At 49.4% G+C, this 27,154-nt stretch overlaps 1 protein-coding gene across 6 annotated transcripts in view; it reads right to left on the bottom strand.

Annotated features, from left to right (window-relative positions):
• Positions 1-27,154, bottom strand: part of FAM168A (family with sequence similarity 168 member A) — a 220,458-nt gene that overhangs the window by 8,762 nt on the left and 184,542 nt on the right. For all 6 annotated transcript variants that reach the window (XM_055802028.1, XM_055802023.1, XM_055802024.1 and 3 more), the window contains 2 exons: positions 18,206-18,286; positions 6,019-6,144 (listed from right to left, as the gene is read on the bottom strand). In XM_055802028.1, coding sequence (XP_055658003.1) covers positions 6,019-6,144; positions 18,206-18,286 — 207 coding nt within the window. The remainder of the gene's footprint in view (positions 1-6,018; positions 6,145-18,205; positions 18,287-27,154) is intronic.

The raw sequence follows: 27,154 nt of genomic DNA on the forward strand, positions 1-27,154 counted from the left end.
TATCAAAGGCCCTTTATGAGAAGCCTTAACTTAGCTTGCAGCATTTAGGAGATGGTGAGTATACGGGGAACAAACTAAAATGAAGAATCCTTTCCGAAACACGGAGATTTGTCCCCCCAAATAAACCTAACCTAACAAAAGACAACCTCAAGGATAACGCGACATCAGCTGGCCTGCTGGCTGTGGGTGTCACTTTGGGGTTTTCCTGCTATTTGCATTAAGAGCTGAGCTGTCTGGTGCTTACAAAACTCTGTTTTCCTTCCAGGAAGATCCACCGGTACCAGCTCAAGACCCTTTAATGCAAGTCTGATCACATTTGTCCCTTTTTTTAAAGGTTTTCCCCAGAGTGAGGACATCCCATAAGGATCTCTGCTCTTCTTCCGTTTCCTTTCAAGGTACCTTTCCACCTTTTGACTTGTGATGAATATGAGGTCGACCCCCATATCCTCCACCAATTTTGCTCTCTGAAAAGAAAGGGGTGGATTTAAGCAGGTCCATGATAATCCAGTTCTTGCTACGTGGCAGCAAAGTACCGTAAGACCTCATGGCAGGTACAGCATGTAAAGGAGGTGTGACCTGCACCAAGGATATGTGGCACCTGAATTCCCAACCTTCAGAGGCATTTCCAAGGAAGGCTGCGTGAAGTTGCCCCTGAAACATTATTACTTAAGTGCTGAATTCAAGACTACTTAAAGTTGTGCTTTAAGGGTGGGTGGGGTTTTTTTTTTAGGGTAGACTAAAAGCTGAGCTGCTGCCCATGGGACACCCTGGACAGCATCAAGTGTGCCATGAAAGCATCAAGGTGTTGGTCACCGCTCGATCAATGGTTAACAAAAATGGAAATGGTGAAAGGTCTGCTTGCATGAGCAAGGAAAAGCAGCACGTGGGCTGGGATGGCTGGTGAGAAACGGTAGCCAGCTCTTGCAGGAGGGCTGGAAGAAATCATCCTTACAGCAAACGGGCCCTGAAGACTGTGTAGGATGGAGAGGAGAAGTCAAGGCTCAGCCCAGTGATGAGATGTCTAAACACTCAAATATAATGAGCTAATTTACTCAACCAGTGTTCAGTGCAGCAATTAATGAAAGCTAAGGTTTCAGTGCTAATGTCCCATATTATCCACCCAGCACTGAAACAGCGTGAAGATAACAAGGAGCTTTCTAGGAACTCCCAAACAGCATCTCGCCACCTCCTGATTGCTGCAGATTGGAAAAAAATGTGTTAATTAAACAGCAGAATAGCTGTGACCCTTCTTCTGACTCACATTAGCAGAGGAGCAACTATCTTTAAACGAGAGATGGAAGCAGCAAGAGGGAACGCAGGTTTGAACCAGCTGTATTTGCCACAGCAGAAGTGGAGACTCCTCCATCGTGAGGTCCTCCAGGAGCCCAGCGTCACCCACAGACCAACCAACCTCCTGTTTTTCACTCTTATGGATTTTTTTCTGTTCTGAACTCCTTTTTTCAAAGACCTTGGAGGCTGCTGGTTCTCGGCATCAGGCTTCATTTCTGATGGGCATCTGGAGATGTGGACCAGCTTGGGCTGTGTGGTTTTCATTGCCTTGGATGCTAAAGCTTGCTTGCAGTTACGAGATTGCTGAATCATGGACAATTCAGCTACAATATTAAAAAAGGTAGTAAACTTAATAGCCCAGACAGATGTAATCTTCCATGTTTATAAATCAGGAAAAAAAACAAGAATTTGTGGGTAAAAATGACATATCATCAAGTTTTAGTGACACAAGATGATGGAGGCTCCACTCACAAAAGCATGTCTGACAGCTAATTTTAAAGCCTAATTATGACCATCTAACACCTTATTAGGATTAGAAGGTTGGCACAGCCCATGCTTCTGCTGCTTCGCAGTTCAGCAGCAGGCTGGGATTTTAAAAGCAATAGCGAGCCTTTAAGCTCCAGCTTCTATTAAAATTGCTGATTAAATCCCTCGCGCCACTCTAGAAATCTCAACCTTATTGATCTTGTAACACAGAAGTGCTCTGAATTGCACAAATAAATTTTTCTATAATAGCATGAAGGCAGGTGGGGGGGGGAAAAGCTCTGTGATGAATTTTGTATCACCATCTCCTCTTGTCTATACATGAAGGGTTCACCACAGGCATGATTCCTTAGATGGATAACAGCTGGATGGCCACATCCAGTTACACAACAGCTCAATGTCCAAGTGGAAACCAGTAATGAGTGGTGTCCCTCAAGGGCTGGTACTGGGACCAAGACCAATACCTTCATTAACGAAGTCTATGGTGGGACTCAGTGCACCCTCAGCAGATTTGCAGGTGACACCAAGCTGAGTGCTGCAGTCGATACACTGGAAGGATGGGATTCCATCCAGAGGGACGTGGGCAGGCTTTAGGAGTGAGCCTGGGTGAACCTCATGGCATTTAACAAGGCCAAGTGCAAGGTCCTGCACCTGGGTCAGGGCAATTCCCAGTATCCATGCAGGCTGGGGGACGAATGGATGGAGGGCAGCCTTGCAGAGGACTTGGGAATACTGGTAGATTAAGAACTAGACACAAGTCAGCAATAGGCACTTGCAGCCCAGAAAGGCAATTGTACTTTCTGAGCTGCATCCCCAGCAGCGTGGTCAGCAGGGCGAGGGAGGGGGCTCTGCCCCTCTGCTCCCCTCTGCTGAGACCCCCCCACAGCGCTGCGTCCAGCTCGGGGGTCCTCAGCATCAGAGGGACACGGACCTGTTGGAGCGGGCCCGTCGGAGGCCACGGAGCTGGTCAGAGGGCTGGAGCCCCTCTGCTGTGGGGACAGGCTGGGAGAGCTGGGGCTGTGCAGCCTGGGGAGGAGAAGGCTGCGGGGAGACCTTAGAGCAGCTGCCAGTGCCTGGAGGGGCCGACAGGAAAGCTGGGGAGGGGCTTTGGGCAAGGGCAGGGAGTGGTGGGACAGGGGGGAATGGCTTGAAGCTGAGAGAGGGGAGATTTAGGTTGGACATGAGGAAGAAACCCTTCCCCGTGAGGGCGGCGAGGCGCTGGCCCAGGCTGCCCAGAGCAGCTGTGGGTGCCCCATCCCTGGCAGGGCTCAAGGCCAGGCTGGACGGGGCTGGGAGCAGCCTGGGCTGGGGGGAGGGGGCCCTGCCCCAGGCAGGGGGTGGAACAAGATGAACTTGAAGGTTCCTTCCAACCCGAACCATTCTCCGATTCTAAAACCAGATTTGCTTTCTTTCAGTAAATGCGAGCTGTGCCTAGGAGGCTGTGCTCAGTGCATCCCAGCTGGGAGCAGAAGGCAGGTCCCCTGAAGAAGCAGCAGGGTGGAACCTGGGGCTCACACTGGGACTGATGGTGGGCAGAAGTAAGCAGCTGCGAGCAGCTCTAGGAGGTTCTACATGGGCTGCATGGCCCAGTCTGACCGGTTCCAGGTATCTGGTCCTGCTTCTGCCACTGCCCTGCAGCTTGGCGCATCCTCCTCCAGCCTTTTTCCCCGGCTTTATTGTTCGTCCACCTTCCCTGCACCCAGGGGGCCGGAGGAACATCTTTGGAGTGGTGAGCACAGGGACACCATGGGGGAGGTCTGGCAGGCTTGCATTGACTCTAAGTTCTCCCTGGCACATTGTCACTGCCACCACTGTCCTCACCCGCCAGAGCCAACAGGAGGCTCTAGGGCAGAAATGACCATAAGATCTATAACCTCGCTGACTACCGCGTGCAAAGCTTTGTGTTTATGACCTCCCCCATCTCAACTGGAGCATCTAAGCAACAGAACAAAATACCTCAGGCAAAACCAAGCTCTGAAAACCCATCATTAGAGGACAAAAAGACAAAGAGGCAAAGGCACATCACCACACTCCAGGCAAGACCAGGATGAAGGCACCTGGGCAGCCCTTACCCAGCCTTTAAATTCATACGTGTCTCACCATGGTCTTGCACTGCAGGTTCAGAGCCCAGTGGAGCCCTCAGCACCTTTCCTGCCTTGCTGTTGCAGATGTGGGGAGGTGCTGAGCAGCTAGTGCATATTTATTTGCATTTATCCCTGTTCAGCTTGCAGCTCCAGTCCATACTGGTGGGCACTCTTCACCCTGGGAACAGAAGGGACTCTCATCTCCCAGGCTTCTCCTTGGCTCTTCTCCACCCAGATCTGACACCTTGCTGATGCTCATGAGTAAGCTCTGACCCGTATCCTGCCACTAGACACCCGGGGAAGGCCGTTCCCCAAGAACAAAACCCAGGCGAGGAGACACCGAGCCGACAGGCAGAACCTATTTGGGATGCCCAACCTGAAATGCTTCCCATTTTTCAGAGCCTGCACCTGAGGCAGCGTCTCCCAGCAGCGATGTGGCAAAGCTAGCTGCAGCTGTAAGCCTGAAGCGCCTCTGCAAATCAAACCACAAGGCTTTATCTCTTAATTTTAATTTCCAAATTAAATGTGCCCAAGCCAGTTCTCTGGAAGCGAGGCCAGTCTGCATGGGTCTGGCTGGTGGCTGCATTACCGATCTCCATCACCCACACTGGGTGCCTACCGCCACATTTTGACCCCAGACCCTTTGCCGTCCCAGTACCTGCTCCTGCCCTCTCTGACTTTGAGGGAGGAATCTCACCTGCAGCAGCACAGAGATGCAACGGGGAGGAGGAATCCCACCCAGGGGTGGGTTCAACTCCAAGGGAATTTTGCCACATTTCTACTAATTACAAGCTGACACTTTCCAAACACCTACAACACGGTCAAATCTGGTCTGGCATGGAACTAGGTGCGATGCAAAGCCCATGCACCACGTCAGGTGTACAGCCCCTACCCCGAAGAATGGTAGGGATGTCCCTTTCCAAAGAGAAAGTCTCCCAAAGCCTTTTAATAAGTTCATTTTTAACAATTGTTTTCATCAAGAAAAAAACCTCCTATATTTCTTCCTCTCATCTCACTCTGTAAATGATTTAATTTAGCACAAAAAGGGAGCCTGGAGCATACAGATGGCGAGGAACGCTTCAACCCATGTGTGTGCATGGGCACAGCGGTCCCAGCCTTGCAAACATGGCCTGTGGAAAGTCACTTTCAAGGTAGCTTGTATTTTTTTTTTCTCCAGATACAACAGGGAGTTCCTCCTTTCTCTCTGTTTGGAAGGTTACTTTGGCATTTTGAGCCTAGGAGTGGTCCCACCTCCTGCTGGCAGTGCATCCCACGCTGGCCGTGCCCGAGCTTTAGCAGCAACACAGGACAAAAGCAGGCAAGAGCAGTAGGGCAGGGGCCAGGGGGCACCCCACATACCAAGGGAAGCACCGGGCCCTTATCAGGGACCTTACCACCCCTCCCGAAGGCACTACTGGGCTCCCAGGGGATGAGATTCCAAGGCTCCGCCTGGAAAAGCCTGTTTGACTCCGATCCCTAAGCAGCATCTCCTCCCCTGCCTCTGCTCCGCCAGTTTGAGTCAAAAGGTGGGAATTTCACTGGGGTGCCGTGAAAATCACACTTCATTTTGGAATTCTCTCTTTTGCTTTTAAGGGAATAGGAAGTGATCTCCCTTCGGTTTTCCTACGCACATGGCTCCGCTCAACCACAGAGCATCACCACCGCAGGTTGCGCCTGCAAACAACCCCAGGTTGCTCCTAGGGACCAAACGCTCAGCTAGAAGAGAGGCTGTCACCCTTCCCCACTGGGGCTTCCTCCTCAGAAGGAGCGCTCGGAGGGTGAGCGCTCCCCTGTGCATGCTCCTTCATGGTTTTAACATACACGGTGCAGGGATGCTACTTTGTTTTCAGCAGAAAAAAAAACCACCCAAGAGCTCTGCAAAATTCCACCCCCGAAAGGGAATCGAAGCAGCAGCGCGATGCTCCCACGGGGCAGCTCGGGCAGCAGCAGGTGACGGATCTGCTACAGGGTGCCAGCAAGCAGCCCCAGGACCCGCAGCACCCTCACCTGCGTGAGGGCTCAGCACCCAGACATGAGTGACCGCATTCACTGCAAACAGGCTGACCCAAAATAACCCACGGGGGGGGCGGGGGGGGGGGGGTGGGGGTGCAAATGGGCCTAAAACAACCAAGCAAAACCCCAGAGGAAAAGGTTTATTTACTGAATGCTGCAGAAGAAGCCTGGTAAGTTCTGTTCTCGGTCCCGGTGTCCACGGGGAGGTGGAAGGTGCCCTCCGTGGCACAGGAGGAGGAGGTCTGTGGCCAGGCTTGCTTCATCAGAAGTGTAGCTGGAGTGGAGACAAGAGAAGTGGTGTCACACAGAGCAATGAAGGTACAGCTTCCTGCATTTATGTCCCATTTGCACCACTTCGCTGCTCCCTTGCCCCCCACCCCCCCTTTTAAGGACAGCTATCCTTCCCCACGGTTCCTCTTGCCCCACCTGCTGCCCGTGGAAGGACGATTTGAACAGTGTATTGCAGCAAACAAGTTACCTACCCCAAAGGACTGGTTTCCTGAGCTAAGTGACCTGCATGAAGATCTACACCTGGGGGACACAGCCAGCAGAGCCACCATCCCTCCCCAGATACCACTGGTCACCTCCGTGCATACAAACCAGGAACAGCTGTCCTTGGGCTTGCGCTTCCCAGCTGGAAAACAGGCTGAGCCCTGTCTGCAAGATGTTTTATTCACAGTAAAACCCTTTGAGATGCTTGCATAGCATGTACCACCAGTAGACAAGGTACTGGTTGCTGCAACCATCCCACCACCCCTTGCAGTGCTGGGAACTGCCCGGCAGGGAAGGGCCTGGGGGGGCTGGTCGGCAGCCGGCTGGGCATGAGCCCCCAGTGTGCCCAGGTGGCCACAGCGGCCAGCAGCGCCCTGGCCGGTGTCAGCAGCAGCGTGGCCAGCAGGGCCAGGCAGTGCCCGTCCCCCTGTGCTGGGCCCTGGTGCGGCCGCCCCTCGAGCCCTGGGCTCAGCGTTGGGCCCCTCACCCCCAGACAGACCCGGAGGGGCTGGAGCGTGTCCAGAGCCGGGCAGGGGCTGGGGAAGGGGCTGCGGCACAGCTCTGGGGGGGCGGGGGGAGCTGGGGGGGCTCAGCCCGGAGAAAAGGGGGCTCAGGGGGGCCCTTCTGGCTCCCTACAGCTGCCTGGCAGGAGGCTGCAGCGAGGGGGGTCGGTCTCTGCTCCCAAGGAACCAGCGGCAGGACAGGAGGGAACGGCCTCCAGCCGCACCAGGGGAGGTTCAGGGTGGGCACTGGGAGAAATGTCTTCCCCGACAGGGTGGCCAAGCGCTGGCACAGGCTGCCCGGGGACGGGGTGCAGGCACCGTCCATGGGGGGGTTAAAATACACGTAGACAGGCTGTGTGGGGACATGGTTCAGTGGTGGCCTTGGTGGTGCTGGGTTAATGGTTGGACTATGATCTTAAAGAACTTTTCCAACCGAAGTGGTTCTGTGATTCTATGACCGTTTTGGGTGGTCCCTGGACACTCTTGGAAAGGCCAGTCAGCAGAAGCAGTGGCTTTGAGCAGGTCGCCCTGTATCCCAGTTTGCGGAAAAGTATTTATGAAGCCAAGTGAGATAACCCAGAAGAATCTCAAGAACCAAATCTTGTTGTATTTGAGATGGGACTGACGGAATTCGGTCATTTTGCGGGTCTTAAGTTTTCCGAAAGAGGAAATGATCTGATACTAACTGCCATAATGCACCTCTGTGTGCCGAGCCAGCCCTGGCTATACCTTTATCCTATAGCCAAACACATTACCAGTGCTCATCTAAGGACTGCCATTACACCACAGGCTTTCTGGAGCACATCTACAGAGAAAGCAGATCGTAAACGCAAGCCTACAACCAGGCTCCTTCCCAAAGCTGATACCACCAGGAAAGGCTTAAACAGGTCTTTTTCTGTTTTTCTTACACACACACCCCCACCCGAAACTACTGATCCATCCCAACTTTTTGTTTCAGACTAACCTCAAATGGTGGCCCCCACCACCTCTGGTTGAAGTCCCACCACCTCCTACCGGAGCGCATGCATCTTTTGAAAGCCTCAGCCAGTAATGACAGCTCACCAAGCTGCTCTAGCCGTCAGCACGAAAGAAATAAGCTCCACATTTTCCATGTTCTGCAGGACGTATTTCACACGCTCAGAAAAAAACCCCCAAGCAAGGGCTGAGCAGTCCTCAGCAAGCCGCTGTGCGGTTAGACCTCGCTGTGAAGTTGTGGAGGGTAAAGGAGGTCAAATGATGCAGCTGCTGGAGTCAAAGAAAATCAGCAATTCATGGCTGCTTTAAAGGTATTTTTTGTAAATGTAGAAGGTGGACTGTCAACATACTCTCTCTACACCAATGACTGAATTCTTCAAGATCTCTAGAAGGTTGGAGGTCAGGGTACATCCCCTTCTCCCCACGTGGGTGGTGGTAGGGGCAGGTGGGATTTCCCCAGAGATGTGGTAAAGGGATTTTGGGTCAGATCTGCCAACGGAAGAGACTTCTGGAGAAAACCAAAGAAGGACCTTTGGGTAAGAGAGGAACAAGAGAGGTGCAAGTCTGTAGACGGGGACTGTTTTGGGTAGCAGAACCAGCCAAGGTCAGACAAAGCCATCCTGGTCAGAAAGAGGAGCTCTTTGGGAGCGACACCATGGCCCACAGGAGGAGGTGGTGGTGGCTTCCTTATCATCCTGTCAGCCCCAAGGGAGTCATACCTGAAGACATTTTAAAGCTGCACTTCATAACTCCTTCTCCCAAGCAAGTTCCTACACCCGAGGGGCTCAGTGTTAAGCCCCACAGAAGGGACTTTATGACTTGGTCAGGGCTTGTAAACCTTTCTGCAGCCCAAAGGCAAGACCAATGACATTTCAAACCCCTCCAACACCTCTGTGCCTGCTCAGACTCTTAATAAACCATCTCAGAAGACGCAACTGAAAATACAGACTGCCACAGGGCTGGAAGCTGGGGACGAGTGACTAAGGAGGCCAAGGAGGAGTCTGTGCCATGGCCACAGCCCCCACCAGCTGCAACACAGGTCCTAATGGATGGACACTGCTGCCCCGACAAAGTGGAGAAAAACTGCTGCCAGCCTGTTGGTCCACCAAAACCTCACGAGAGCACTCTCCCAGTGCAGGACAGAACTACGGTGTCGCAGCACCAACAAGCCACCAGGCTGCAGCAAGGCTTTTACCATCAGTCAGATTCTACTGTCCTGCTGTTTCTTCATACTCTTCAGGCCAGTCCCTCTGCTTCTTGCCTCTCCTCCATCCAAGGAGCTCTCCCCTCCCTCTGCTTCTTCCACTCTCTCTTCATCTGCTGCTCCTCTTCCCTCCCCCTTAGAGCTATTTAACCCCTTAACAGAACCAGCCACAGCTGCACCGTATCTACTTCAGCCGACCCCCGCCCCTGAAGCCAGCCCACAGCTGTCTATTATCAATGATAATTAACCTGCCTTCGTTCCTCTACACTACGGGCACATGGAGGACACCCAGCAGTGATGCTTTACTGGACAGCGCGGCAATCATCAGCTGTGCCGGGATGTTTATGGGTGCAAGGTCTGGCTGGCTGGTGCTCTGCTGCTGGAGATGTAGAAATGCGCTCCTCCCTCCTCACCTTCTTCAGGAGAAAACCAGGAGAGGTTTGTGGGAAGTGAGAAATTCGGAGCACAATTTCTGCTCCGCTCGAGTACCAATGACGTTCTACTGCGAGCCTGTCCCCTCCCCCAAAGGTTTGCAAGTTATTAAGGATTTCCAAACTGCCTTGCTTTGTTTTCCATGGTACCTGCACTCCTGAACGTCACACTCGGGAGTGAACTCCCAGCGCTGAGACAGGAATACTCTCATTTTATGCTTTTATTCAAAATCAGATTAATTTGTGCCTCTGGATTTCACAAAGGTTCTACTCTCCAAAACTGATGAGGCTATTTATTTAGACGTTACGTGAATCCTTCCTCTGCGGTTTCTCCTCTCCACATTAGAGCTACCAAAAAATGGCAGTAATTTGGGTCTGAGATGGCTGGGAGCTTGCCGTAGCTATGCATGTTCTGTACATGAAATCACGGATCCTCAGAGAATCCATCACTTAAAACTACACAAAAGGTGAACCCCAGAGGAGGCTTTTAGGGACATTAATATCTCCAGGTCCGTTGCAAGAGCTACAGTTCCCAGAGGTTACAATCCAGTTGTGACTTTCTAATATCATTTAAGATCTATCTCCTACCAGTCTCTTCAAGATTTGGTTTAGCCTCTTGCCTATGCTGTTTAATGAAAAATTAAGAGCTTTTATTTGTTATCTGTTGGATCCCTGCCAAATCTAGCGGTGGGAAATGGCAACGTGACCTGCATGTGGGTCTCTGCAGTGCTGGGACTGGTCTGTCTCCCTGCGAGGACCTCTAGCCATCATGGTAATAATGTCCAGGACATATTTTAAGTGGAAAAGAGGAAAAATATCAACCAGGTGTGCCTGAAGAAAATTCCATGAATTAACTGGAGTACAGAATCACAGCAAAAGGACAAAGCAGATGATGCCATATCCAAATAGTTGGTGGCACCTATAGAGAATGGGTCAGAGCACTTAGATGGGGCAACATGATGCCTACGCTTCCCCTCCAGGGAGGCTCGAGAAGCAGGAATGGGGGATCGGAGCCTCTGCCCTGTCCCACCACAGCCTCACAGAGACCCCTAATTTCTGAGGCTGATTTCAGAAATCTCTGTTCTGCTCTGTGAAGGCACTGGAGTAATGGCTGCAGAGCATTATTCTCCCCTGCATTATTAATAAATACAGTTAAAGCATAAGCCAGCCTGCGAAAAGTGTGTGCCCTACTTTCAGGAAAATAAAAAGGCATGCTTTAACGAAGGAAGTTAAAACAAAACAACCATCTCAGGAAGAAAGAATGCCTGGGAGGGACCATGCACCAGGCTTAATGAAGACATACATTTTTATTTTTTTTTTAAATTGGCGTACCCCATGTGTCTGCAGTAAAGTAATTTTAGGCATTCATTTTTACATGCTTGAAAGGAATTTTTATTTTTTTTTATAACACTGTCCTAAATAACTAAGCTTATTGCAAGCTTAAGGTTTTGCAATTCCAGTGTTTGCAGTGATTCTGTAGCCTGCCTCGTGCCTCTCCCTCTAACAAATATGGGAAAATGCAACAGGGAAATTACACAAGGCAGAAACTTGTGTTGTTTCCATCAATGGGGATGGAAAGAAATAAATTCCCTTGTTTGATGCAGGGCTCCTTAGGCTGAACTTCGCAAGCAGTGCAGTGGCTGGCTGTTACCTAGGCCTTGAGAAGGGTTGCTCTGAAACAAACCGGTGCAGAATTTGTCATCCTTTTGGTGCTTAAACATAAGCCAATATTCACCAGATACCCGACACTGAAAGAGGGAAGAATCAAAGACTGGTTCCGTCACCATTTTCCTTTCCTCACCACTGCTGGACCTGCATGGACCAAGGGGACTCTGTACTTCTCCAAGCTCCTCTCCCTGTCTCCTTCTACTTCCCTGACTGAGGCCATTACAGAGTTTGGGGCACTAAATCATTTAATTTTCCACGTGGATCCCAGGGTCTTGGGAATCCTGAGGTCAACAGAAGAGCATAAGCACTGCTGACTTCCACTGTGGTGCCAGGGCCTGCAGCGTGAGCATTTGGAGGACATCAAGGACAAAAGCGGATGGCACATAAGTAGCAGGTATTTGAAAAATAGACTTTGAAAATGAACAACCCTCGATACACTTCTCTTCGCTTGGGGTGGACCACACCGAGGGCGGGAGCAGCGGGCAGCCTTCATCTTCACTTGATGTTTGGTGTCTTGCTAAGAGTTTGGATGGAAGCCAAGCAAAACTCATGAGGTTTGGGGCAGCAGACACCTAACCACGGAGAGCTCGCCAGAGGAACACCTTCAGGGGGATCCAGAGAGGGGGATCGAGCCTGTACAGAACAGTTTCTGTCAAGACTGACAGCTTGCTCTCAGTTACAACCCACAAATTCAGCAGTCACAAGTAAAGGCTGCTCTGCCCACCCTTTCCGACCTCTATTCCAAGGAGTACGAAGGGGCACATTTGGCTACACAGGGAGACTCAGAATATCCAAGCAGGTGAAACTTCGGTTTGTGATTGCTTTTTTAGTGATCCTGAAGGATTTCTGCCAGCAGGTACCACCCACCTCCCAGCCCAGGAGGGTGGAAACAGAAGACCCTTGTTGGTGGACGGGATGCCTTTGGGAGCAGCAATTCTGTTGGGAATACACAGCATCTCTTTCTGCAGCAAGGCAGCTAAAGGCTCAACATGGAAAATTCCTTAAAAAATACATTTAGAATTAGCCTGCTGTTTCAGAATTGAGGATATTAAAAATAAAGCTGATCCCCTCTGATTCCCAGTATGTTTGATGGACAGCATGAACCCCAGCAGCATGTTCTCAGCAGCGGGGTTATTTCCAGCCTCCTCTATGACAGCAGCTGATTCAATTTGAGGGAACGCTCTCCATACCGACACAGATGACCGGTTTTCACTCAGCCGCCAAACCACAGTATTGCTTTAACCCAATTCCATTTAACACAGTTGAGAGGATGCTGCCCACTCTGTCGCATGTACCCACTGCTGGAATATTATATGGAGCTTATTTTGCATTAGTTATCTCTCCAAAATTCTTATTTTTTCCTCCTGAAAGTCTGTTTGCCATAGAGAAGTGGCCACTAACACGGGGTGTGATGCTGGGAGGTCCTGAGCAGCGCAGCCCACGGCTGCTTCCCAGAGTTGTTAAAGTGGCATCTCGCCCGTGAAAGAATCGGGATCTAAAAACCCACTAATTCAGTAAAAACTGGCAGGGAGGTGCAAGTAGCTTGAAAAAGCTTCTAAATTTCGGTCTGAGCCAGGATTGCCTCTGTAGCCTTTGCTCTGCCTCTAAACATAATTTTGATGGATGCCATCCTCACTCACAGAATCACACAGGCTTTTTTTTTATTTTTTTTTCCTCCCCTAACCGGCACTTGCGCATCCCCAGTTCCCGAGCCGCTGGCCTGAGCACAGCAGAGTCCAGGCAAGCATCTTTCCTCCCGGCTGCACACGAGCAATCTGAGGGCTCTGAACCATGCCTCCTACGAGATAAATCTCCAAACAGTGGGGAAAAAAACCCTGCCGCGGTATTAAATTGCATTGATTTCAAGCGCTGCGTGATTGTTTATGGGGAGGAAGGTTTCTGCGCAAGAGGAGTTGGGTTGAGGAGCACCAATTCTGATCTTCATCATTTCCTCACTAATTCAGTGCTTAGTTACGTTGCGTTACGCACCAGAAGATTTTTGTTCTCAACACAAAATGACCTGTCAGCATTCTGGACATTAGATTTCTAATATGGAAACAATTAAAAGTATTTTCGGAGCATCATAAACAGAGAAATGAAATTTAAATGTCAAGACAGCTGCACAGGCTTTCTTGCTTGAGCATTACGCTGCGTAACAAAAAGATCTGGCGAGGAGGGACAAAAATGATCAGAGGATTTTTCTTTTTTAGAGAAAGCAAGTCAGTAAAGATTAGGACTGCACTTCAGAAGGCAGCGTCGGGGGAGTGAACAAAAGGCTGGCTGGCACAAAGAAGATTGACCAGGGCTTTCGTTTCCCCTTTCACATCATGCAAATCTAAAGCAACAGACAATTATTTGCATCAGTTTAAGAAAAAAAAATAAAAATCAGTAACTCAAGCTTTAATTAATCTGCAGAACTGCTTGCTGCAAAGTATTGTAGCGATAAAATATAGCAAGAATCAAAGCACAGGGGAGGTTAAGCATCTGTAATGAAAGAGAGGACACCCACAGCCAGAGCCACTAGGACAAAGGTAGGGGAAAATCAAAGTCTTCGTGGTTTTGTGCTTATAAAAGCCGCTGACTAACAAGGTTTGGGGCGGATTATTACATACTGAACAATTGCAAGGAAACTTCTGAAGGCCGAGGTGGCTGTTTTCAGGGAGCAGAGACCAGGGCGGGTGGACAGCCCGGCCCCTGCTGAGTGCGGGGGCTCCTCTCTGCTGGCTGCAGGAGCCACGGGGCTTGAGAAGGGGTAGCCAAGGGCTCGCTGCTGCCCACCTCTGCGAACCCCAACTGCCAGGGTTATCCCTGTGTGTCCTTGTTCCCTCCTGCACTTCCTGACTGTTTCTTTGCTGTCTGGGTTGGGACATCCAACTCCTTCTTGTCTTGTGCAAGCAATTTCTTTGTTTGAGAGATGGAGGCTTGTCCTCCAGCCCACTCCAGGACCTTTTACATTTTTACATGTCAGATGGGTCCCATTTCTCCATCTATTCTTACTATCCTAACCTACGCCAAGAAAGCAATCCCATAAAACACCATCCTTCTCTGAGGGTATCTTGACGATGTATCAGAGTTACTCGAGAGAGCATCTAAGCCCTGCCTTGGGTTCCTGTTCCTCATGAGCATGAAGGACATCCCAGGAAGGATGCACCTCAAGCTCTCCTGGTGGGACAGAAAGGCACCATGTCCCCAGTGATGGGCTAAACGTCTCTCTGGTCTCTCTTTCTCTCCACTGAATACAGTGGGACCTGAGCTGGAAGGTTTAGAGACCTGAGGTCTAAACACCTGAAGGGAACCGATTCTTTCCTACATGCAGCAATTGCTGAAGCTGTTTAAAATACCTGAAAATTTCCTAGTTGTTTTTTTTTTTCTTCTTCTTCTTCTTATTTTTAATCTGGAAAATTAAACTGAGCTGAAATGAAATCTTCCAAGGGGAATGTGTGGCTTTCATCAAGGTTTTGCAAACAAGAGTGTTCTGTTCAGATAGCAACGCAGCGTTTCTGAAGGTTTTTTCAATTTTCTTTTCAAGTAGGAACTCCAGCCTCCCAAGGATGGTGTCCAAGATGTACAAGAAGCAACAGAGACCCCAAAAAATTCCTTGTCCTGCAGTGATTTGGCGCTCACCCTAACTTGGGCGTCCCCTTGGCCATCTCCCTGCTCAGTGGCAGAGCTGCTGCCTGCAGGAGGCACAGGCAGTGGCGGGGGACAAAAGACATTTTATCATGTCCAGGCCATTACGCAGGGATGCTTCAGGATTTACATCCCTGGCTGAGCAGGGAGGACACTGTCAGACTCTGGCAGGACAAGCTACTAATAAATTTCTGGTGGTTGCTGGGGGTTTATTCCACTGTGGAGCTCTTTCCTCTTCCAATGTTATACTCTTCAGGAGAATTTAAAGGTGGCCAGCACACATATAGGGGAACAAAACTCGTTTCCTATTACACCTTAAGATTTTTAGTGGGAAGAAATGCAGCTAAATACCCTACCAGAAGCACATAAACCCAAAAACCCCCACAACAGATCCCTTACGGAGTCATCTACAGTAAACAGCCTTATTTAATAACCTTGCAAAATAACAGTGAATTTAAACTGTGATATGCAGAAGACAGCACCAAAAGTTTTTGGCAACAAAAGCCTTATTGTTGCTTCATCAGCCTTGGAAAGCTCCTGAGCGTGGGGATCCACTGATTTTATGACAACCTGGAGACTGAAAACTTGGCAATTCAGTGGAGAAAGGGTTTTAGCAAGCCTGCTACAAAGTCCGGATTTGCGTTCATTACACAAGCATCTATTTCACTCCGATGACTACTGAACACTTAGCTGAAGAGATGACTTTATTCAGAAGTTTTAAAACCCCACAGCTTTATTGAGGCAAAGCATTCAGAATAAACATCTTGACCAATCAAAAAGCCATGAAGTTAAAAGAAAGGGAAAGATTCTCTTTTTCATCTCCAATGTGTGCTTAGAAATGGGTGACCAAGAGATTTTTTTCAGGGCTTTTTCATAAACAACATGAGAAAAGCCACAGTCCTGACTTCAGAAATGCTTTTCCAAACGCAGTTCAGATGCCGCCAATTCTCGCATTTGACCTATGTGACCATATCTCTTAAAGAAAAGGCTTGGACAACACACCATAGCCTAAAATCCCCACAGCTAATAAATAACATTCCAAGCACAGAAGGGTTTGGGCTGGAAGGGACCTTCAAGACCAGCCAGTCCCACCCCCCGCCAGGGGCAGGGCCCCCTCCCCCCAGCCCAGGCTGCTCCCAGCCCCGTCCAGCCTGGCCTTGAGCCCTGCCAGGGATGGGGCACCCACAGCTGCTCTGGGCAACAAGATCTCAAGATTTCTAGTAAACACGAGATTTCCTTTTCTTATAATAGTACCTTTCACTTAATCCACTCTGGGTAAGTTACTTTTTGAAACTGCTACATAGCCCTTGGGTTTCTACCACCCTTTGTCATGCCAAGAGGTTCCCATCCCCCAGGTAATTTGGCTGAAAGCCGAGAGCTGAACCACGGTCCTTCCAAAAGGCTGGTTTCAGTGAAGTACTTAAATGTAGGTTTAACTTCAGTTATTTCCTGAGTGGAGGCCTAAGAGAAGTCTTCAGCTCCAAAAAGAAAGAAGACTTCTATAAAGGTTTCCACGTTTGGGCTTGAAAGCATAAAAACCCAAGTGATTGATTTAGCAGACCAACTCCAATATTCCTCATTAAGCACAGAACCTGGTCAGTCAGTGCTGTGGTGAAGACAACTCCTTGTGGACAGGTGGGAATTACCCCTCCGGAGTAACTTCTCCGATTAACAACAGTGGAAAGTCCACTTCTTCTGGAATAAAAAATGTCCTTGTTGGAAGTTATTTGACAGCAGCTCCTGCTATTAATTTACATTCTGTCCTAACCTACATGAATCTTCTACCATTGGCAGCCCTTGGCTACAAGCAATTCTCCCATCTCCTCACCTCATGTAGACGAGGTGCTCAACCTCAAAGGGATGGACAGGGTACCACTAGGTTTGTATTCACACCACCCACATGCTTTGATGGCTTTCTCCTCTCCAGCTCTCTCTGGCCAGGCAGGAAGGTCCTGGATGAGTGTGTCCCCTCCTCCATCCAGACCCTTCTCTGCTGGATATGCGTTTGGCCGAAAGAGAACAGTGTAAATCAAGACAGAAGGGAGATGTGCAGAGACGGTGCTCAACAGCAGGGAAGGGAAGGAGTTCAGCAGTCTAGTCATGGGGTTTTACCTCAAAAAATATCATGGCTAATGGAGAAACTCAACTGAGAAATGGTTTTGTGGGTGGTAAGGGGAAGCCTCCTTCCAGTGAGAGGAGCAGAAGGAGCAAGGGAGACGCCTGGGAAGGTTAGAGGTGAACAGGACGGACATTGCTGGCTGAGCTGAAAGAGCAGTAAGGCTCTGGACGCCAAGAATGAATGGCGTAGGTGCTGGTTCTGTAAATACAGACAAGCAGCCTGTGCTAGATATGAGAAAGCAGGAGGCAAAGAGGGGGATGCCACAGTTAAAGCAGTGAACTGGGGAAATTACTTTTGTACCAGCTCTCCAGAAGGATGGAGGAGAAATTGCCACGGTTGGAGATGGCAGAGAGAGCAGGGGTCCAGGGTAGGGGCTGAGCTACGGCGGACGAACGCATTACCCATCAGCCTGGCTGGCAGGATGGTTCAGAGGAACTGCAAAGGAGGAGGCAGAAGAGCGTCTGACTGGTGTGAAAAATGAAGACCTCCATGAAAAACGAAAACCTTGTACCTCCAAGGAAGTTTTCACAGAGACAGACAGGGAGTAGTGAAGAAGGGAATAAAGGACAGAGCCTGGCCAAGCTTTCACGGAAAGCTGGAAGAGGCAGATGACAAGTATGTCCCAATGGACACACTGCAGCAGAGGTAGAAAACAACTGGCCAACTGGGAAAGCCAAGGGAAAACAAGATTTTATGGAGAAGAGTGGATCTGGTGCTCTCAAGTTCATCAGGACACCAAGGCTAAGGCAGAGCAGTTCCTGAGTTTGGCCAGGAAGAGCTTGCTGCATCTTTGGAAGAGCCATTTTAGGGCGGTGTGAAGGGCAGGAGGTAGACAGAAGAAGACACTAGAACAGACCCAGAGTCTGTCAGAGCCACAGGAAAGTGGGGGGCAGTAAAGACATGGCATGGGAGATCCAGACACCACACAGGACATGGTTGCTGACATATCTGCATGTATGACATAGAAGAGAAGGACAAGCAGGGGGAAGGGGAAGGCGATCTCAGGGAACGAGCATGTGGTACTCAGAACATATTAAAAGCCATCAATGTGAAGGATTGTAAAATTCCTGGGATTAGTATTAAGATATAATTCGTGCTCAAAAGTACTTTGCAACACAGACAAACACTCCCAATGGAGGCGTGAAGTTAACGGCAGAGTTAGGAAGGGAAGAGCCTCACACAGACCCTTTCCCTGGGAAGTATTTGCTGACAAGCACAGGGAACTGCTGCGTTCTGTACATTGAGCAGCAGAAGGTAAATCCTCCTGAATGCTTCAACATACCCAACCTTGTATCTATACAGAGTTTTCTCACCTGGGGCGTAGCCGGGGCTGCTGGTTGGGTACATGTTTGGGTTGTAGGCTGGGGCAGCGGTGGGATAGCCCGTCGGGTAACCTGCAATGAGAAAAAAAAGAGAAATCACACTTTTGTCAAGAGGGAGAGAGAAAAGGACAGCATCCCTGGGAAGCAATGAACAGCCTGTGTGAGCAAAGAGGCCATTGGCCAGCTGCGAGGTAAAGCACAGATGTATTCTCAGCTGGCCCTCAGGGTGCAGGAGGGATTCTGAATGTGCTCTACAGACTCACACCTGACATCATCAATATCGCACCTTTATTCCTCTAGAAAATGTGGACGACCTAACCAGAATGCAGAACACAGGAATGTTCCACGTACTCTGAAGAAAACTACCAACACACACACACTGAACGCAGAATTCGGCTACCAGAACCCACCACCACAGCTACGCTTGAAAGGTTTTCTTTGGCTACTTGCAGCCGTCATAGCTCCACCATCGTAGCACTTTGCAGCCTAACAGCAGAGCGCAGCGCCCAGCCCGAGTCCTCGGTGCTCAGCACTTCCATTAACCGGAGCTTCTGGCTAGAGGGAAGGTAGAGACGTTGCATGACAACATGCCAGCCCTTATATTCACTCATGGCTGCACAAGTGCCGTCCCTGGGAGGGACCCGATTACCTGCCAGGCCACCTGGAAGGAACACGCACAGCAGCTCGTACCCTTTGAAGCCACATGAGGTTTTAATGGGCACTTTAGAAAAGGTTGCAGAGCATCTTCAGTTTTCATCATCTTCACTCAGCTCGGTCATGGGGAGTTCAGGGGAAATCATCTCAGCAGTCAGTGACGTGGAGGCTTGGAAACCACCGTACACTGCAGACTGAAGTCCCTACGTGCACCCATACACAGTGCAGATGTCTTGCACCAAACTCTTCTCCATTAAAAGTTCTGGTCCTCCATGAAGACCACAGATGACAACCTCCGCACCTCGGTCTGCTCCGTTTTGCTTTTGTTTACTGCCCTACCTCCGTTTCCTGAAAGTCTTCCTGACTGAAAACAGTGAACACGCGAGTAACTCCGTCCCTTCTCACACACTCCTGCGCAAAGCCGTCCAACAGACGGAACGGGACGTGTCGATCTTCCTTTGCTGGCAGAGGGTTTGGCTTTGCTGTGCTTCACTGCCATGGCCACTGCCCCCGTTTATCTGTGCATCACGTTGGCCACTGTCCCAGAGCAGAGCCGGCCCAACAGCAGGCAGCAGCACCCTCGGAGAGTCTCTCCACGCCGAGCTCCACTGACACTGTCTGCTGGTTGCCAGCAAAGGCTGGAAAGAGGTAATTAGCAGTCGATTCACACCCCATCTTTTTTTTGGTTTTGGGTTGTTTTTTTTGTTTATTAAATAAATGCGAGCGTGGGTCTTTCCTCCCCCTTGCTGAGCAGCAAGACAAACACATCGCCATCCCTCCCCCCATGCCCCAAAGCTCACTGCTCTTCCACTACGTGCAGATTACTAAAACCTGGCACCCAGCACACAGCCGACTACTGCGGCAAAATTTTGAGATTCATTTGAATAAACCTAATTCAACAATCATGACCACTGTACTGGAATAAATGACTGTATGTTCTACCCTCTCATTTTCATCAGTGATATACTTGGCTTCCAAATCAGGTTAATTAAAAATTGCTGTAGTTAATGTTGGATAAGCAGCAGTTTAACAGATTTTTTTTGGTTGGTTTTTTTTTTTTTTTTTAGGCTACATAAAACTATGTTGTCATCATACTCAGGAATATATACAGCCTTTTAGCAATCAAGAAGCTCCTTGGAAAATTATTTGCAGATCCAGTGATTGCAAGCAGAACATTAATGATGAAGATCTTAAATCAGAAATATCCCTGCCTACCCTCTGCTTCATTAGAAGATAACCATTTATTTTCCAGTACATTTGTCTCTCCAGGGTCCTCCCATTGCCTGCTTGAGCTCGATGATCCTCCTTTGCCTCCTGGCCAATCTGGCTAGGAGTGTTAAACCAACTCCAGCTCACTGCTTGACCACACCAAGGGTATTAGCCCTCTAATTCTCTCAACTGTGTTTCTTCGTGGGATTTGAACTCTTCAGCACACTGTTTGGTAGCCAGTGGCTACGTGTGTGTGACATGAAGTCCCTTGGTCATCGGCTAGGGATGGGATCTAGACGATAGCCTCTTGGGGCCTCTTGGCTCTTCTGGTCCTGGCTGCTGGTTAATCCCCCTAATTAAGTCCTGAATCCCATGAGCTGCTGCAATAGTCCTTAATAATAGTCCTTAAGTAATAGCCCTTAAGTCAACAACCACGACACAGTCCTGTGTGGCTACATGCAGCAAATGTTTCATCTGCGCCCTCCAAGATATCACCAGCACTCACACATTACCAAATTCAGCAAAATAACCCTTCTCTTGTACTTGGACCAAAATTTTCCACATCAGGCTTATGTATTAAAAAACAAGCCTGAAATAAATCAGACCACTTTCAGACCACAGGAAAACCGTGGCTTTGCATAAGCTTTTCCATCTAGTGGGTTATTGAAAGCCTGGACGGTTACTTCAGGCAGATGGAGACAACCCCATATTTAGGTCTCCTTTCTCTTTTTTTTTTAGGGTTTAACTTCTGCTTGGTGGGATGGAATGTTGCTTACTGTGGTACCTTTTGTTGTTTCTGAAAGAAAGTTGTGGCCATATTCAGAATAATTTCATTTCAGATAAATACCATTTCCATCAAGGAAGCTTTAATAGCTTTGGATACGAAAAGATGCAGCCGGCCCTGCTCTACTCTATCTTCCACTCTGATCTCATAAACTTTGATAAGTGCTGACCTCCAGCAAGAAAACCTGTCCTTTCTATTTTAAGGGGAAACAGAGATGAGAAAGGTGCAGGAAAATTAATGTGGTTTGCTCCTTTTTTGGACATACTGAAAGATAAGTTGCAGAATCTGGGGCAATTTGTGCCAGGGGAAACGTGCTTGAAAATTCCCAGCACTCAAAACCCACTGGGTTTAAAAATACACGAGACATTTTTATACCTTATTGGTTTTTGAGCCGTTAGGATTTATGGGTTTTGGCTCTTTGTCATCCCCAAATGACAACAAACAAGCTTCCCGGAGAAAGCAAAAGCTGCAATCCCCATGATGGTCCCCCATGTCTCAGATCCCCTGGGGGTATAAAACAAAGCCTGGATCCAATGACCAGGGATGAGATCAGGAGAGGTGGCAGCACCAAAGCATCTGGCATCCTGCTCCGATCTTCCCCCCGGATACCCTAAGAGACCTGTAAATCCCGCTCCTCCGGCTGGTCCTGCTCCCCTCCTGCCACACCTGCCTTGCCTCTTCACCTTGGATCAAAAATAACAGTAAGTGGGCCAAACCCACTGGCTTTGAGCGCTGCTAATTTTCCTGGGCTTCCTGCTGGAGCCATGAAAATGTCAGGGCCAGGAAGGAAATACCCTTTACACCCTACCTGTACAGATCCGCACAGGATGGGACCCTGTCTCTGCTGGGGCCTGGGGCCTTATCACAGCAATAATGCAGAAGGAAAGAAAATGAGATGAAAACATATTGAACAAAATTTATTAGATTCCTCACAGAAGAAATCAAAAGTTTTTTTCTTGCTTTATTTTAATTTAATACCATCTCCACGATCAATAGCAGTAGGAAAGCCAGTATTCATTTAACGTTCTCCCCAAGGAGAAGACACCACGCTCCAGCTCTGAGAGGCACTAACTGAGCTGCTTTAAAAATTACAGCGCAATAACTGGCTGTGCAAAGCGCGGGGGCTGCGTCAAGGAGGTATTTTAAAGCCGCCTTTAATGTTTCATGTATTTCTAAATGTTTCTATACCATTATTTCCAGCTCTGCTCACCCCTGTCCTCTTCGGTGCAATGCTGCTTGTGATTAACGGCTTTTAGGCTACGACTCCCAGCTACCCGCCCCCTCTTTTTAATATGCACACGTTTAGGAGGTGCACTAGTAAAGAAGTTCATGAAATAAATTTTAAAAAGAGCGGCACACAGAGCCTTCAAATACGTTAAACCACCAGCTTTGTTTAGCCCAGGCTCCTTCATGATTATACTCAGAACGCCCGTAACAAAGCAGTTAGCTTATATTTCCAGCTATATATATTTTACTGCCTACGTGCGAGACAGATGCATGCATAACCGTATACACGAGCTCAGCGCAGACCCCTTCTGCACCCGACAAGAAATGGATGGGGCATTTAAGACAGCTCTTGCCATCCTGGCAGCCTTCTGGGAGCGCTCCCCTGGTCCCGAGGTCCCGAGCTCCTATGCGGCTGCTGTGCTTGTTCTCCGCACCAGTAGAGCAAAAAATGCTGAATTACTGGGGAGAAGTGGGAGGGCAGGAGAAAATACCTGTGAGGTGCCAGCAAGCGAAGGGCTGCCCTCGGAGAAAAAGGCAGCAGCAGGGTGGGGAGGGCTAAAGAATCAAAGGGGCACCGGCAGAGGGGACGGGCTCATTGGAGCACGTTCAAGGATTACATTTATTATTCCCTCTCCTTTGCTTTGGCATTTGAAATTCAGGGCACTCACACCCAGCCCCAGGTGCAAACCACCTCCAGGCTCCAGAAGACCACGCACGTGGGACAAAGTGATATTTTAAAAACCCATGGCAAATGCACCTCTGGTGAGTTTTAGAGGGGAAGTGCCACTTCAAACATCTCCCCCTCCCGTTCCTCCGCGTCCTCTAAAGGAGGACAGCATACACCGCCCAGCCTCGCTGTAAGCAACCAACCTGCATCCACAGAGTCACAGAAGGGTTTGGTTGGAAGGGACCTTCAAGACCAGCAAGTCCCAGCCTGAAATATCTCACCAATAAAGAGCTCTGAAGCAATAAGCAATATTCTCGAACTCCAGTTTGTGCTCCACCTATTTGCACACTACTAAAGTGTAGATACAGCCACACTTCTGCCCACATTTTACAAGTCGCACAGGAGCAGCATGGTTCTAACTCAGAGGCATGTTCACAGACACAGCTGTGCCATGGAGCATATGCAAACAAACACACTGACAACCCACAACATGTTCAGACTACATCGAAGGCTGAATTTTAAAACATTAACAATGTTCTAGTATGGCATATTTCCCTCCTCTAAAGATCACCCAAAGGAAGGAAGGTCCTTGGTATCACAGTCATTAGACTCCACCAGGAACAAGGACCAGGGATCTCCTTTCACTCTTAAATAATCATGTAACATCTCATAGGATCCTGGGAACTACAAAGCATCACAGAAGTTTTTGGGTTGGGAGGGACCTCACAGACCACCCGGTCCCACCCCCCGCCAGGGGCAGGGCCCCCTCCCCCCAGCCCAGGCTGCTCCCAGCCCCGTCCAGCCTGGCCTTGAGCCCTGCCAGGGATGGGGCACCCACAGCTGCTCTGGGCAGCCTGGGCCAGCGCCTCGCCGCCCTCACGGGGAAGGGTTTCTTCCTCATGTCCAACCTAAATCTCCCCTCTCTCAGCTTCAAGCCATTCCCCCCTGTCCCACCACTCCCTGCCCTTGCCCAAAGCCCCTCCCCAGCTTTCCTGTCGGCCCCTCCAGGCACTGGGAGCTGCTCTAAGGTCTCCCCGCAGCCTTCTCCTCCCCAGGCTGCACAGCCCCAGCTCTCCCAGCCTGTCCCCACAGCAGAGGGGCTCCAGCCCTCTGACCAGCTCCGTGGCCTCCGACGGGCCCGCTCCAACAGGTCCGTGTCCTTCTGATGTTGGGGGCCCCCGATCTGGACGCAGCACTGTGGGGGGGTCTCAGCAGAGGGGAGCAGAGGGGCAGAGCCCCCTCCCTCGCCCTGCTGGCCACGCTGCTGGGGATGCAGCCCAGGGCACGGGCGGCTTTCTGGGCTGTGAGTGCACATTGCCAGCTTGTATCCAGTTTTTCATCTACCAGTATCCCCAAGTCCTTCTCCTTTATCCGTTATCACCCAGTCTCTATGGATACTGGGGAAGGGCCTCGCACCTGGTTTTGTTGAACTTCATGAGGTTCACCTGGGCCCACTCCTCAAGCCTGTCCAGGTCCCTCTGGATGGTATCCTGTCCCTCTAGCATATCATTCCAATCGATATGAAAAAATTGAACGAATTTACAAAAGGGCAAAACTGCAGATGCATTATTACCGTACTCTTTGACAGTGAAGGACCTCCTTAGGTTAACCAGCATCTTAGCCAGGCTGCGAGCCTGCATCCGTAAGCTTTAGGCCCGATCCTGGAGCTTTGGAGACACTGACATATGGTACCACACAGGGTTTAGGGATGTTTCCCCCCCACATTTCATTGATGTTTCCAACTGCGTCACCTGTGCGTATTTCTTACAGCCATCTAACACAGCCTTCTGAAGGCACACAATAAACCTCAATATATCATTTAGGTTGGAGAAGACCTTTAAGATCATCAGGTTCGTGCCCTCCTGCCCTCCTGTTTCTGGATGTGTGCTCTCCTCCATGTACAGACATCATAAAAGCCACATCCCAGAGACAGCGAGGTGCTCAGGAACTGCTGTGGACTTCAGGGGACCTTCCCTGGGCTTCTGCCACTCATTTCTTCCCTCCAGCCTTGCTGAAATGGAGACACAGCTCCATTGTCTGCACACCCAGGGCACACAGACATTAAAAAACGTAGCAGACAGAGCTTGAGAATACTCAGAAAAGGAATCAATACCACGAGCCGAACCTGTGGTGCTGACTGGTCTGCTTACTCATACCAAAGCCCTTCTTAAAAGGCATTCACTGGTGTTGAGCAGCTCAAGCTCAGCACGTTCACCCAGGGTTTGGCACCTGCCAGCAGCATCTGTCATAACCCACCCACCTGCAATTACATGCCACATACAGGTGAGCTTCCAGCTTCAGATCCCAAACAAATTTGTCAGGAGCATCTAAATAACACACCAGCCAACACAGCACTGAAAATGCACCAGCGCCGGGTCTCTGCGGGACTTGGTACTCTGGAAACCCTTGAAAAAGAATTTGCTTCTCTTAGGCTGGAGAGCCCAGGTGTTTTGGTCCACATTTCAGCCTTCCACCAGTGACTGGGTGAATGATCTGTCACTTACAACACCTATTTCCAAAAAAAGCCCTTGAATTTTTCAAGAATAGTTTCTCTTGGCCATTAGGGCTGCAATTAGAAGAATGCTTCTTGTCTACAAGCAGCCAAAATTAATTTAGGAGGCAAAATATTCACCTTCATTCTTTTCCCTAGAAGGTCTCAAGCAGTGGTACACCCCTAAGAGCAGCTGTATCACAAAGATTTTGACAGGGGCAGATAATAAAGCCCCTTATCAAAGTGCAGGACAAGGCACTATAAAACTGTATCTCAACGTGTGGAACCGTGGCCACCACGGAGTCCAGCTCACCGTTGCTCAGACACTTGCCGCACTATCTCAACAGCTCATTGACTACCAGCATCCCTGGGACTAAAAAGCCAGGCAGCCACCCAGAACCATCCGTATTATGTCATTCATTGCTCTAAGGTGGATAAATTCAAGGGACCATTTTCCTATTTCTCCCTTTTAACCCCCTAGAACGGTGTGTGACAGTTTGTTTCTGCCGAGCAGTAACTCTGAAGCTGCAACAAGTTCAGGAACATTTTTTTTTTTACAATCACCTCTGCAGGTCAGCCATATGAAGCCTAAGTTTTTTCACCCGCAAAATACTTCCGTGTTGTATCTTAAGCCCATCCACCATTTTTCGTTCTTTACTGCCTAGACCTCAGAAACCCTTCAAAAATAGTACTGGTGAGTACCTTCTCGGGACAGAAACATATGAAACTTCATGTCTTCAACTTGACGTCGCTGTAAATCCACTCCCTTTAGACTGATTGGGAATTTATTCTTGCAAAAAAAGTCATGTTCTGTGGTACGAACGTGCAAATTCGGTTCTTGAGGAATTACCCCAGAGCTGAGAAATTAGAGAGCAGACACCACGTAGGCTTCCTGGCATAGTTCCACCAAAGCCCCCACCAGCCAGACTCACAGCAACGCTCTCAAAGGTTGATTGCCGGTAGCAATGACGCCTGAAAAGAATGTGCCTAATTGTGTGATGATTGCAGGGCACAGAGAGAATAGCTGAGAAGGACACCTGGGAACTAATTCTGCATTGGAAACCAAGCCTCCAGAGATGAAGAGCTACAGCATTTGGGAAATGACTTGCAGCAGAGATTTCAACAAGCCTTGCTCTTCCACAGCACAAGCCTTTCTCCACCCAGAAGGGTGTCATTTCAGCCCACCTTGCTCCTCACACAGCCACAGAGCTTGAGGCTTGGGCCACACATCTCCTCCTTCCCAGGGAATATCCCTTGGTGCACAGGAGCTACGGAGGTGACTCGGAATGGCTTCTTACACAGGGCATTTTATAGACCCTTCCTGCTCAATGGGAACGATTTAAACCATCACTTACTTAAATAAAAAATTAATAGCTCTAGCTTTACCCCACTGAAATTAGGTGTGTAGCTGCCCTGATACAACACGGTTGCCCCATGCACAGCAGGTATCCCTGCCCCATCGCTTCGGATGCTCATGGCCAGCCTGTTCATCCCCTTGCATGAGCCATGACCCAATGCTATCAGGCTGCTCGTTTTACAGGTCCAGCTGCCTTGACGGGCACGGGGCTGCGCCAAGGTCTACAAAAAGCAACACTGCCAAGACCAAGCGCTTGATTTATCAGCCAAGAGCCCTTTGTCACAAGTGACTTAAAAGACTGGCTCTTAGGACGCTGCAGGTATGATCAAATGATTGTATGTTTGACCGTCAATGTATTTTACAACATCACCATCCTTCAGCTGGAACTCTTGGCCAAACTCAGCAGTAAAACATCAGGACACATCTCATCCATTAGATTTCACTTACCCCCAGCTTAATTTGGCCCCAGGCATTTTAAAAGGCAAATCTGTTGTACTGAAACTTGTTTTATAGCTAAAAATGCACACTCCCCAATTCACGGAGTTTTGCAA

The sequence above is a fragment of the Falco peregrinus genome, chromosome 4, assembly GCF_023634155.1.
Source record: "Falco peregrinus isolate bFalPer1 chromosome 4, bFalPer1.pri, whole genome shotgun sequence".
Lineage (NCBI taxonomy): Eukaryota > Metazoa > Chordata > Aves > Falconiformes > Falconidae > Falco > Falco peregrinus.